This window comes from Tarenaya hassleriana, unplaced genomic scaffold (assembly GCF_000463585.1).
Source record: "Tarenaya hassleriana unplaced genomic scaffold, ASM46358v1 Cleome1, whole genome shotgun sequence".
Taxonomy (NCBI): domain Eukaryota; kingdom Viridiplantae; phylum Streptophyta; class Magnoliopsida; order Brassicales; family Cleomaceae; genus Tarenaya; species Tarenaya hassleriana.
This window is the reverse complement of record NW_010960187.1, coordinates 1163368-1176111: the sequence shown is the minus strand read 5'-3', so window position 1 is coordinate 1176111 and position 12744 is coordinate 1163368. Positions and strand designations below refer to the sequence as shown.

Genomic DNA, 12744 nt, shown 5'->3' with positions numbered 1-12744 from the left:
CAGGAACATGCTGATCGGAGTCGTGCCCTTCGATTCAAGCTTCCTGAGGAGATTGGGTAAGAACCTGGATTTGAGCGGGAACCCAGGACTCTGTCTGAACCCGGCAGACGAGTTCAGTGTCGTGAAGACCGGCGTCGATGTCTGCGGAAGGAATAGTTCAGGCCGTGGTGGTGGCGATGGGTCATTGATTCATCCATTGAAGAAATCCAAAGCTCCTCCGAATCATTACGGAGCTTGCTTCCACCATGCCTTGTCGATTCAGCTCGCTCTGTTTCTGGGTTTAAACCATCGCTTGCTTCTCTAAGGGGCGGAAAAACAAATAATTTAATGTTATTTATAAAATATCCCTGAAGAAGAAGATTGCTGTTTCCCAGGCCGACCGTCTCCGGGAAATTATTGTAGTTTTTGTTTTACTAAATCATGGGGGTTCTTTAATTTCCCTTTTTTTTTCACCTTCTTTCTTCGATGTCCTATTTTAGATGTGTTTTTTATTAGAGATATCTATAAAAATATATCAAAACTATAAGTAATTTTTAGTTATAATTTACTTTTAAAATTATGAAAATACTAAAGTTTAATAATAGAATTACTTTTATGTCTTTACATTTACAGAACACTTTTCTGATAATAAAAAAAGCTTAAAATTATCACGAATGATTCGTTATATCATTTTGTAAAGAAGGATTCTATGAAACGAAATACTATATCCTTTCATATCTTATGAATTGATTTGTAATAGATTATACATAAAATAATAGAATCTGTTGTACTATGATACAAAATATAAAAATTTATCACACCAAAATAAATAAAAAAGCATCTACTACTTTGCTTAGATGGCTCACAACATTTGTAGTAGTTCAGTATCAATTACATACGTGCATATTTGTGCGAAAAATAAAGAAAGAACAGACCGATTCTTAGTAAAAATTAATAATTTTTTTTTTTTTAAAAATTTTTTCCCCCCCCCCCCCCAAAAAAAAAAAAGAAGAAGAAAATACGATAATATTAAGCCAGAAAAATGAATAAAAAAAATTAAATGTGTAATAAAACCGGATGGAAGAGCTTAGGACAAAGATGAAACGACACAACCTGAAGCAGACTGACCTCTGGAAAATAAAATAAAATAAAATAAAATAAAATAAAATGAATGTTGGACCATACTTATTATTAGAAAAATAGTCAGAAAGTTTATATTTCACATATAATATTTTAGGCTAAGCTAATTAGTATTCATTTTATTTTAAATTAATATAATTTTACAATTCTAGAAGAGATAAGTCAGTCAGCTCACAAAAGCAATGATCCTTTTTTTCACGCTTTTTTTTTCTCCTGATTTCCCGTCAAATTCCATTTACATGAAAAAACGAAAGGGGGACCTAAAGCTTAGTATACGATATATTCAATGGTTACAAGAAAGAAATGAATGGACTGTCTTTCATGTGAAAACAAAATATAATAACAATAAAATAAATAATATACAATATATATGAATACAATTTTTTTATGAATATTTGGGAATAACATAATAAAAAAGTCCTATATTTTATAATTTATATAAATTCACAGTAATACCTAATTTTCAAGTTCTGCCCAATTTTTGTTTGCGCCAATTCAAAAAAAATATCAATCAATTTAGCCGCGAGTTAATATTTGCTAACCTTTTTAAATGTTTATATATTTTGAGTTACAGCTTTGTTTTCGGATTTTATTTTTTTTTTTAAAAAAGAAAAGATAAAAGAAAAATATCTATCGCTCTCATTTCAGAGCCTCACGTGGGGAGCGACGGTACTACTTTTTAAAGTACGAATCTATTACATGGCAATGTCGCTTTTAACCTCTCATTTTATTTATTTATTTTATAATCACCCTCTCATTTGTTATATACTCGGAGAAGTATATAGTTAAGTAGCGAAATTTTACCAAATATACTATTGGAGTTAATGTTATATCAATCATTCAAAATTTCAAATCACACTTGAATTTTGTATTTACACCAAACATTTTATATTCTATATGGAATAAGTGCATACACATTTTATGTTCTTTAGATCAACTCATGTATTTTTTTTTTCTCGTATGTTTTTAGATAAGAATAGGATTTTTTTTTTGTTTAATATAAGAGCTTACATTATATTTCACAATTTGTTTGGCTGGTTTCATTTTTTCACCATTGGTTTGATCGAAGTCAAACCACAATTTATGTTAAAATAAAATCTCCCCCATGTTTTCCAAAAAAATGGGAACTTAAAATCTTAAATTCGATAATATAAGATTTGTTTAATGATTCAATTACTCATAATAACAATTTAAGACAATCCAAATCTAAACTTGGATTATGATACTATGTTATACTATGGAAACATCATTATTTTGAATAGGGATGAATTATTGGTTGATAACTAAATAACTAAATCGATCCAAATCTAATAACGCATAAATATAATCGAACCGAATTAGATATAAAATCGAATGGTTATGATTTTTTTAAAACCGATAAAAAAAATTGAATCCAAATCAAATCGAATAAAAACTAATAAAAAAAATTCGTAATTTTTTTTAAAAAATGAGTATTTTTAGTAAAACTAAACCAAATTGAGATGAACCAAATTCAATACAAAAACTGAAAGTTTATAATTTTTTTTATAACATAAATAACAAAATCTAAATATAACCAAAAAAACTCACAAATCACATTGTTTACGGGATTTAAATCACTGTAATCTTAGAAAAACCAGGAAAAATATATTTCCTTTTTTAGTACATTTATCATTTATGTTGATGTGTGTGTGTAATTTTATGGTTACACTTACAAGAAAATAAATGATGCAATTTCAGCAACAGCAAGGGCAATCTCGGAATTGCATAGTCTTGCGGTGGTCTTGTCTCTCGTCTTTTAGAAATCAATTTCCCGTGACGATTTTCCACCGTTCGATTAGATGGGTCCCACTCAGAAAAGATCGAACGACCAGGAGTTTGACAGCTACAGAAAAAACTGGACCCACCTTATGAGTCGCCTCTTCTTCTTCTTAAACTTGAACTAAACCCTTAATTTTCGATTAATTACACAACGACCACTCACTTTCGTCGAGGCGGGGCGATCCCTTTCTCAGGCGGGAGTCGGTCACTTCACTTATCTTCGTTCGGATCTCAAAAATTTCTCCAAATCCCCAGGTTTCTATTCTCTCTTATTCTGATCTGTTCAATCTCGCAGGAATCTGCTTCCGGTGGTTCCTCAAAAGGCCGAGGTACGATCCGTTCATGAATTTTTCTCCCCCTCTTCGCTCGAGAGGAAGCGATTTTTCTGAATTCTCCGATAGATTGGATGGTTCCGCTGATTTGTATTTCTTCGCGATGTTTTGGCGTGCCCAGCTGTGAAATTTCAAACCTAATCTTTCCTCTACTCTTCGCGTGATTCGAGTGTGTAATGCCGCGTTACGCTGTTCTGATGTGCGCAAACGGTTATGTTCTTCGTGTCCATCTCTATTGATCTCTTGTCTCGTGTGTTTCGTCAATTCAGTGAGCTGGAAAGATGGCTGGCCAAAACCAGCGCTTGAATGTGGTTCCGACCGTTACAATGCTCGGTGTCATGAAAGCCCGTCTCGTCGGGGCTACGAGAGGTCACGCTCTCCTCAAGAAGAAGAGCGACGCCCTAACCGTGCAGTTCCGGTCTATCCTGAAGAAGATCGTATCCGCCAAGGAATCCATGGGAGATATCATGAAGACATCCTCGTTTGCCCTGACCGAGACAAAGTACGTTGCGGGCGAGAATGTCAAGCACGTTGTCCTCCAGAGCGTCAAAGAAGCCTCGCTGAAAGTCCGATCCCGGCAAGAAAACATCGCGGGGGTCAAGCTACCGAAGTTCGAGTACTTCTCCGAAGGAGAGACGAGGAATGACCTGACGGGTTTAGCCAGAGGCGGGCAGCAGGTGCAGGCCTGCCGAGGCGCCTATGTGAAAGCCATAGAAGTTCTCGTGGAACTTGCTTCGCTCCAGACGTCGTTCTTGACGCTGGACGAGGCGATCAAGACGACGAACAGAAGGGTCAACGCCCTCGAGAATGTGGTGAAGCCGAGGCTGGAGAACACGATCAATTACATAAAGGGGGAGCTGGACGAGCTCGAGAGAGAGGATTTCTTCAGGCTGAAGAAGATTCAGGGATACAAGAAGAGAGAAATCGAGCGGCAAGTGCAAGCTGCCAAGGCTTTTGCAGAGGAGATGGTCTTGGAGGATATCGCTCTGAAGAGAGGCATTTCCATCAAATCTGCTCACAACTTGCTTGTTGGTGACCCAGACAAGGATGAAGACATTATCTTCTGAGTTCGGTCTTTTTTTTTTTTTTTTTTTTTTTCCTGCTTGGACATATAGTCTGTCTCATCAGAAATATTTCGTCAAATAGAGGGTTGATGTCTTGTATATCAGTTACATTATTCCTTGATATTCTTTGCCTTAAAACGTTCCATAAACAGGTTTTTCTTTTTTGATGAGTTGCACTTTGATGCAAACACTGCGTGGTTACGATCCAAGATCTGTAATTTACATTTACAGTATAGCTAGGTTCCGGTTTTATATACAATACCTTTGTTTATACATCTTGAGTCGATCTGAGTACTATACAGGTTCTAAATGATGCGCACGTAAATGTGCAGACTATACTAATAGAACGTACCTGTAGCAATATGAATATGAATTGCGTAAATGACTTTCAGTTTTCGGTTTCGGATGAAGCCTCGGGAAGTTTGAAGGTTGGTGGCTTATCGACACCTCTTCGTGAGTACTCCCTCCATCTCCGAGCAGCAGCAGCGGCTCGCTTTGCTCGTTCTTGCACTTCTTCCTCTGTTACGTTCAAACATTTACGAGCTTTTCCTCGTTTGGTTTCCGTAATTAGGAAGTGAAGTTATGCAGATTTGGGTGATGAGGTTTTCGTCTCTCTTACCCGATTTCTTGTAGTCTTTGGGTTTTCCCCAGAGGTTATCCCAGTAGGAAGGCGTTTCTTCCGTGCCTTTCCGCTTCGTCATCCTACTTCTAGCTTGTCCCTGAAACATAAAAGTTCGACCCACTGATGTTTAGGTACATCTAGAAATCAGACAAGAGATAGAAGAGTAGGAATCCAGCAGAGCATATTCAATCTCGAAGCAAAGGGTTTAGACGTGGATTTAGAAGATAGAACGGGGAAGGTTAGAGTTCATACCAAAACTTTAGCTTGTCTTTTTTCCCACCGAGAACTCGCCTGCCAACATATTCAGGTTTGATCAGTAAAATATGTCCACACACCAAAACGGTCTGGCCCTAGGATTACAATCTATTGCATCTTCAGAAACAGATTTGAAACACCTAGGATCATATCAACTATGTCGCAGAAAAAAAAAACTCGGAAAATTTCATATCTTGTAAGCTTGTTAAGGTTCTACTGGTTCCTCCCTCTTACCATTCTGAATACGTCGACTGCTCCAGAACCCATTCCAGAGAGCATCAAAGCAACCTGATTAAAATTATGGACACAAAAGATTTACACAGGAGTTTAGAAACAAAAATAACAGAAAGCCAAGAAAAAAAAAACTGCTGAGTGAATTCTCGTCTTACATTCACTCTTTCTACCCTTCGCATCTCGTCTTCAAGCAAGGACAACTGCGCCGCTGATGTCCAATGGATACAATCGACCGGGCTGACAAAAAAGAAAAATGAGTTTTCATCTGTTCTTTGAAATAATGAGACTCCCAGAATCATTTGAAACATCGACAAATTTAAGTAGCCCACCATGTTTCAACTGCTTGCTGAGCTAGATCCCGGTTTCCACATTGGCTGTAGGCTCGTGCTCTTCCAAAATCTTCCTCAATTTGGAATATATCTGGAGCCACATTGGCACAATTTTTGCAACCTATAGAACAAACAATAAACACGACTATGGTCATACTAGAAAGAGCAGGAAGTTATTTAAATATAATCTTTGCTGTACACTATTTGGAAATACACTTGATGGTACTTGCTGCAAGATGTCACAGACTGAAAGTCTCAGTGCAAGGAGTGAATTCAACACGTACCTATACAAGCAAATTCATCAACAAAAATCTGATCCCTTTCGCCAGAATCATCAAGAAAGGGATTGGTTGCAGTAGCTGCATACCCATGAATTTCATCGTACACCATCCGCTGTACAGGATCGCTTAGCACCTGCAATGCAACCGTCAGTACGAAACCGAATCAACATACATTTTCAGTTCAAAGTTAGAAATACTCACCGCATAGACTTCGTTAATGAACATGCAGAAGTTAGTGGTTTCTGGGTTATCGCCGCTCAAGTCGGGATGGCAAGCTTTCATACAATTATAGTAAGCTTTCTTGATCTCTTCTTGTGTTGCATCTGGAAGCTAATGGGATGATACAGAGCGTGAACAAAGTCATTAGGGATTCAAATCTTCAACATAACAAATCTAGCAGAGGTTGCAAGATGATAATGACCATAATTTAATGGATTCACTCCAAATCGAAACGGATACATTCCCTGCATAATGCACCAGAGTTGTATTTTCCAAATAGTTAGGGACAGATGATTGTCCCGACGCAAGTACTGTCTTCCCAGAAGCTTTACATTCGAGCTCGTTGTTCATTTCCACTCGATGAATTTCTCATAACCAAACAATTAAGATCAAAGCTCGAAGTTTCAGAATATAAGCACAATAATCTGAATCTAATGCAGCAATGAGGTTCTACACATACAAAACGATCCAGTAGAAATCGGCTAAAATTTGTCCTAAATTCCCTAATGCGATGTTCCAAAACCATGATCATAAGAGATTTGCCTCCGAAACAGGGAAGAGAACAGCAGAGTTTACCAGTCCGAGGACGGCGTAGTAATCATCGGCGACATCGTCGGTGAAAAGAGAAGCAGGATCCTCCGTCGCAACTCTCAGCCTGATGCCGGAGCGTCTCCTACCGGGGAAAGAAGAGAAGCACCAGGAAGAACCACCGTGGGTCTTGGCGGGAAACCTCCATGGACTCGATCTCGAGCTCAGAACCGGGTTTTGAAGCTTCAAAAGGTCCGTACAAACAGGAGAGAGTAACTGCGCCATCGACGAGACGAATGATCCAATGGAGAGAGAGTGGGAGAGAAAAATCTCTCCGAATATAATTGTCGGAGATAATTTTCTTTTTTAGTTAAATATTTTTTTTTTTGAGGAGGGAGAAATTAAGGCGCGAAGAGGGTGGGATGCTGACGTGGCAGCAGGAGAGCCATGGAATATTTTGGAATCTAGTGTCGCCTGAGAAGAATCTAGTTGAGACCAACGCAAGCGTGTAACCGAGAGGTCGGCACGTGTCAGCTTTCGGATAAATGTATCCCTCACGCTTCCGCCACCCGCCAATTTGGTTCTGTGAAAACCGAAGGCATTCTCCGATCCGGTTTAGATTTGGTTTTGATATTTTTGAGGTTAGGATATTCATTATTGAAAATAATATTTTTCGAACCTTTATACGAATTCACATTAAAATCAATTTTTTGATGATATGATATTTATTTAAAAAAAACAATTCCAATCTCTGAAAAGCCCGGAGATTGTGACAAACAATTGTATAAAATTCGTTATAACTCTCTAATAATCTCATAAACTAAGGCATTAAATTAAAGTTTAATTAAAGAACCCATATTTAAAGCGTATTTATGCGGTCAAAATTTGGGCTTTAAGGCCCAAAGTCAGATGAATATTTTTAAGTGAAGGATACAAATCGATGACAGAGAAATCTTAAAGTAAGCTTTTAATAATAAATAAAGGATCGCTCCTTTGTATTCGGCCTTTTATCTTTTATTTCTCCAATTTCTTCTTACGCTCCTTGAGACGTTCGACGCCGGCCTTCTTTCGTTTCTGACTTATCTGCAATTTCTCACACAAACACGTTGGATTTTCTTTTTACATGTACATATGCATATATACACATACATATACATATATATATTCAAGGTGTAGAACCAAGAGTAAGTAATAATGCAATACCTTCATGGCTTCATAGAGCTTCCTCTTCTTACGAGACATCAACACAGTACCCATGTCCGCGTTCTCGTCATTGGTTTGATTGGCTGCATCATCAAGACGTGGCTCTTCTTCCTTTTCTTCTTCTTCTTCTTGCCCCCTATCGTCCAAGTCATCAACCTTATCATCGTCTACTGTCCCAACTCCCTTGAGTTCCATTTTCAGTTCATCATGGTACTGCTTCTCCAGGACCATCATCTACATACACTCATACCCACGAATTGCAATATTTATACCACTCAGAGCAAGGAGGAACAGCTTCTATTATTTCTCTATATAAAAAAAACGACAAAAGAAAAAGGTTCATACCTTCTTCTTCCTCTCAGCAGCTTCAGCTGCCTCGGCACGGCTCATAAAACCTTCGGCCAATAAGCTCTGTGGATGTTCCAGATCATCTTTCCCGACATCAGGCAATGGCAAAACTTCACTTCTGGCCGCAGCTTGTAGCCTTTTGATGGTTTCAGCATAATCAGGAACATATCCCTCTGCTTCGTTGTCAACAAATGGTGACAAGTGCGGAGGAGGAATCCTGCTCAATAGCCAACCCAAAAAACACACCACCATTGCACCGCTTTTTCTTTGATCAAATTGTAAAACACCATTATGATGAGATCTCAAATTGGACAACGAGTTAGGTTCATCATTACCTTCCAACCATGTAGTTCTCAGTTGGCAAGATTATCCTTGCATTCACACAATCATAAATCCACTGTGGCTGGATGTATTCCCTTGACAGGTACAGATGACCTTGGCTTGGCTTATCAACAATCTGCAATACAAATAACGAAAGCAAGTTTCCATTGTTGCAAGCTCTTGAAAGTTGAAACAAATTCTATCTACCTTTTCGTCTTAGATATAATAAATGGGAAAAGGGTGAGAAATTATACAAATGGCTGACCTGATGTGTGATAGTTTCATCATCTTCCTTGAAAGGCGCAACTTCACCTTCCCAAGATACGACACCCCCGAAAGAAGGAATGACAAAAAGCAATGACTCTCTTGGAACCTATAAGAGAGGAGAAAAAATCAGAATGATTCTGCATCTCTTGGAACATATGACCTAACTGATTTGATTGGTGTTTCAAAAAAAATTATTAAGAGACTAATCCATTCACCGATCCACCAGAAAAGAGTTTATATGAGGAATAAAGTCAGAGCCATACCTCGCGACTGAGGAAAAATTTCATACCCTTGAAGAGCTTCTTGCACACCTTTGTTTCTTCATCATCTTCAACCTCTTCATTCGCAACAAGGTGCATCAATGCTCCAGGCTCATTAGAGGGCAGCTGGTGCTGCAATTGCGAAAGTCGGAGATCAGACTCCTCATTGGCACTTGACTCTGAGTTAGATGAACCAATGGCTTGAGGTTTCAAGGCCAAACCCTTCGAGCTAGCATCTATATATCTTGACAATGCATAGAGATCTGAAAAATTAAACAAATACCCCCATGTTATCTTCTATATATAAAAATATTCTACATATTCAGATTCAATCTTATAGCAATGAAATAACAAACCAGAATAAGTTCCAAGAACTACTCTCAAGTGAGATCATCTTCAGAAAGAATTATGTGGATACTTTACAATACCTGCTGCTAAAGCCTCCAATTGAGGATCAAGGATAGGTGGATACTTTACATTTACAGAGTGATACATCTTGAAGTTGACAAAGGCAAGTAGAGTCTGCATTAATATCAAAAAGAAAAGATTGGCAGTTAGAAAGCAAAGATGGGTAGCCTACTGGACCATGCTAAAATTAGGATTTAGGAGTTTGGACAGAAAGAGAAGATTCTGAGAGGTCAATGGATTCTTACTTCATAAAATTCCAAAAATGTCAGCATGACTCCAAAATCAACATCATTTGTCATAACTTGCTGTAATACGTGAGGTGTCAACCAAGTAATCTTTTGCCCGTCAACCTCAGCCTATAAAAAATAATTAGCAAAGCATTCTAAGAGTAACTATGATGTTGGCCCCATCATAACTTTTAAAGAAAGCCAACATGCAATATTACCTGATAATATATGCCTTTAACAGACACAAACACCTTCCGTAACGAATGGGTACGAGATATGTAAGCTTGCCATTCATGACTCAATCTGATTCATAATAGCAGAAGACCAAAATTCAACTAGTCAGACACAAAAGCATAATAGATCTCACTACTTTAGTTTAAAAAGAAAACATAGCAGATAAGACTCTGACCTTCTACAGTTGTGCACACGTTTAACATCGAGATTTTCCCTGTCTGTGGCAGGTAACACCGCAAAAAGATGAACCATGGTGAGACAGTCGTCCAAGTCTCTAAGCGCATCAACAAAGGTAGGATACCTACAAAATTCAACAATATGAACAGAGATTTCCATGAAAGTTCAATCACAAGTATATATACAAGTCCCTGTAGCTAACCTTTCTCGGATCAATCTATCTAGTTTGTATGTCGGTTGACGCGTAAGCAGAAGACGTGCTAGCTCCTCATTTTTCTTAGCCTTGGCTTTGGTTACCTTTTTCTGGTATGTCCTTATTTCTCTGAACTTCTCAAGTAATGGTTCATGTTGAAGGAAAGAAATATCCTTAACATGATAGTACGTGTGATGGTTTCCCTTAATTTTCTTCTTTGGCTCCCGGGGAAACACACCCTTCACGATGCACAGTCTCCTACAATTCCACAAAACACAAACAAAACTATACTGTCATGACCAACCAAATCAAATCGGAATTCATCTGAAAATAATTCAAGATGATTCAAAGAAACACAGTTAAGGAGGAGAAAAATGGATGGAAACCTAAATAGCCTGCCAACGATTTTTCAGAAACATCAAACCCTAGAAAACAGAGTAAAGGAAAGAGACGACAGAAACGAGAGGTTGTTAGAAAAAAGAGAACCTAAACAGATTCAGATTGACTTGAAGATGTTTCAAGGCCTGCGTTCTGGTCATATACTTGGCAGCATTTCCTTCCTTCTTCTTTCCCTGCAAAAGAACGAAAAATTTTCCAGAGAATCAAAGAAAATTTTTACTGAGAAAGTGCGAGAAAATGAAAATTAAAAACCAAGCAGCCACACTTTTTGGACAATTCACTAATAACCCGAAGCACAGAACGAGATGAGATTAAAGATACTCACCGGCGGTCTGTAGTGCTTCGGCATGATGAATCACAGAGAGAGCAGAACTTGCAAGACTCGCTAGGGCTTAAGAATCTCCGAAGAAAAGCGGAAACTCGCTAGGGTTCTGCAGAAAGCGAGACCGCAAATGTCGGCAAGGGAAAACACAGGAATTTGGAGAGGATCACCACCGTTTACTGAGATTATTTGGAAACAGTAAATTCAATCGTAATATACAAAAATAAACAGCCTATTTCATCCATTAGAAACAAAAAAGCCAAGGCCTTGCAATAACACAAGACACCACCATTCCTTCGAAGATGCCATACAGGGACTTTTTTGCATTACCAAAATCGCGGAGAGCTTGACGGCGGGTGTGAACCATAAACAATAGCAAACAGTAGCGAGGAAGATTAAAATAAGAACAACAAAAAGGAAAATGAACCCAGAATCAACCCATAACTGATGATACACGCACAAGCAGATACAAAGTGTGTGTATGTGCGTGTTTACCTATATATGTGTCAAAAATCAAAACCCTAACCTCAACCGAGAAATCTCGAATAAGAAATCGTAAAAACAAAAACCTAAAAGACAAACCTGAGATACACGCGATAGACGACAGACAAAGGGAGAGAGGTGAGCTCGGTGACGGTGACGGTGACTGTGACGGTTGCGGTGGCGGTGGGTGAATTGCAAAGAGAGTTGGTGAAGGTACCCGGCCGCGGGGAAGGAGAGAGCTTCAAAAAGGGAGGAGAGCAAAAGAAACACCTTAACAAAACCCTAGATCAAAAACCAACGACTCCGGACCAGGGTTTTTGCTTCTTGCACAATTACGTTTTTACCCTTACATTTTCCTATATGGCCGGCCGATTCCATCTGCTGTGGATAAAAATAAAACTACTTTTATTCTCGTTATAAACTCAACACCATAAACTCATATAGCTTTGAATATCTTACACCTATATTCACAAAACTATTATATTTAGGGAAAATATAAAAAAAAATAACAATAAAACAAATGTGTTACGATGATCCTAAAATTTCAGTTCGATACAGATATGAATATATTCAAATTTAGTTATGTAAAATTTAAAAAACTACAATCACTCATATCGATTCGGTTTTTATTAATAAAAATATTCAATATTTCAAAAAAATGCTTGTTTTATGTTTGATTTTATTTGAATTCAAAATTGATATTTTCATTATAAAAGAAATCACGGTTGAATCAAATCCGATTTACACAATTAAATATATTATTCGATTCAAATCGGTTAAATTATTCGATTATTAACCGAATGGATAACCCAAATATTTGTGTTTCAATTTTTTTTTTAAAAAAAACACCCCATGATTGTTTTATTTTTCAATAAATTATTTCACCTGATGTTAAATATTAAACAATAGATTACATCGGTGTCAATAAATCTCCGCAAGTTTTATTCCTGTAAAAAAAACCAAGAAACCCAAGTCCTGTTCTGATAGTTGATAACAAGCTAGGGACAACAAAAGTGATGATTGTTACGGGGAATCGCTGGCTTATTACACAAAATGGGCACTCGAAAAACGGTTAAGATTCTGGCGGAAGAATAAAAATCTAACCGGGGGGGGGGGGGG

At 37.7% G+C, this 12744-nt stretch overlaps 4 protein-coding genes across 6 annotated transcripts in view; 2 read left to right on the top strand and 2 right to left on the bottom strand.

The window, feature by feature from the left end:
• LOC104824265 (protein TOO MANY MOUTHS-like) overlaps positions 1–435 on the top strand; it is a 1959-nt gene extending 1524 nt beyond the window's left edge. Inside the window, exon 2 of one of the 2 annotated variants that reach the window (XM_010556329.2) lies at positions 1–435. In XM_010556329.2, the coding sequence (XP_010554631.1) occupies positions 1–304 (304 nt within the window). In that variant the 3' untranslated portion in view covers positions 305–435. The other variant, XM_010556398.2, reaches the window with a different exon arrangement.
• A 2259-nt stretch (positions 436–2694) lies between these two features.
• LOC104824109 (V-type proton ATPase subunit D-like) lies at positions 2695–4480 on the top strand. Its single transcript, XM_010556103.2, has 2 exons — positions 2695–3248; positions 3521–4480. Exon 2 carries the CDS (start codon positions 3533–3535, stop codon positions 4316–4318), a length of 786 nt encoding a protein of 261 aa, XP_010554405.1. The 5' UTR covers positions 2695–3248; positions 3521–3532; the 3' UTR covers positions 4319–4480.
• A 33-nt stretch (positions 4481–4513) lies between these two features.
• On the bottom strand, positions 4514–7137 carry LOC104824189. Its single transcript, XM_010556216.2, has 9 exons — positions 6832–7137; positions 6238–6366; positions 6040–6169; positions 5756–5876; positions 5582–5663; positions 5427–5480; positions 5190–5228; positions 4935–5034; positions 4514–4834 (listed from the first exon to the last, which is right to left on the bottom strand). The coding sequence occupies exons 1-9, from the start codon at positions 7066–7068 to the stop codon at positions 4704–4706; spliced, it is 1023 nt and encodes a 340-aa protein (XP_010554518.1). The 5' UTR covers positions 7069–7137; the 3' UTR covers positions 4514–4703.
• Positions 7138–7616: 479 nt separating this feature from the next.
• Positions 7617–11909, bottom strand: LOC104824006 (pescadillo homolog). 2 transcript variants are annotated; one of them, XM_010555895.2, is made up of 14 exons: positions 11725–11909; positions 11146–11321; positions 10908–10993; positions 10431–10679; positions 10227–10352; positions 10036–10120; positions 9836–9946; positions 9611–9704; positions 9186–9445; positions 8921–9028; positions 8670–8791; positions 8332–8551; positions 7987–8220; positions 7617–7866 (listed from the first exon to the last, which is right to left on the bottom strand). In XM_010555895.2, the coding sequence occupies exons 2-14, from the start codon at positions 11167–11169 to the stop codon at positions 7798–7800; spliced, it is 1788 nt and encodes a 595-aa protein (XP_010554197.1). In that variant the 5' UTR covers positions 11170–11321; positions 11725–11909; the 3' UTR covers positions 7617–7797. The 2 variants fall into 2 exon arrangements, with proteins under 2 accessions (XP_010554197.1, XP_010554283.1); XM_010555981.2 differs by having other exon boundaries at positions 11146–11251.
• Between the last annotated feature and the right edge of the window lie 835 nt (positions 11910–12744).

Excerpts from the sequence above, each read along its gene's own strand:
- LOC104824109 (XM_010556103.2), top strand. The coding sequence starts at position 3,533 with ATGGCTGGCCAAAACCAGCGCTTGAATGTGGTTCCGACCGTTACAATG.
- LOC104824189 (XM_010556216.2), bottom strand. The coding sequence starts at position 7,068 with ATGGCGCAGTTACTCTCTCCTGTTTGTACGGACCTTTTGAAGCTTCAA. Across the intron at positions 6,367-6,831 it reads ACTACGCCGTCCTCGGACTG|CTTCCAGATGCAACACAAGA; the intron begins GTAAACTCTGCT and ends TCATCCCATTAG. Across the intron at positions 5,035-5,189 it reads AAAGACAAGCTAAAGTTTTG|GGACAAGCTAGAAGTAGGAT; the intron begins GTATGAACTCTA and ends TTTATGTTTCAG.
- LOC104824006 (XM_010555895.2), bottom strand. The coding sequence starts at position 11,169 with ATGCCGAAGCACTACAGACCGCCG. Across the intron at positions 9,947-10,035 it reads TTAAAGGCATATATTATCAG|GCTGAGGTTGACGGGCAAAA; the intron begins GTAATATTGCAT and ends TATTTTTTATAG. Across the intron at positions 9,029-9,185 it reads AATTTTTCCTCAGTCGCGAG|GTTCCAAGAGAGTCATTGCT; the intron begins GTATGGCTCTGA and ends CCTCTCTTATAG.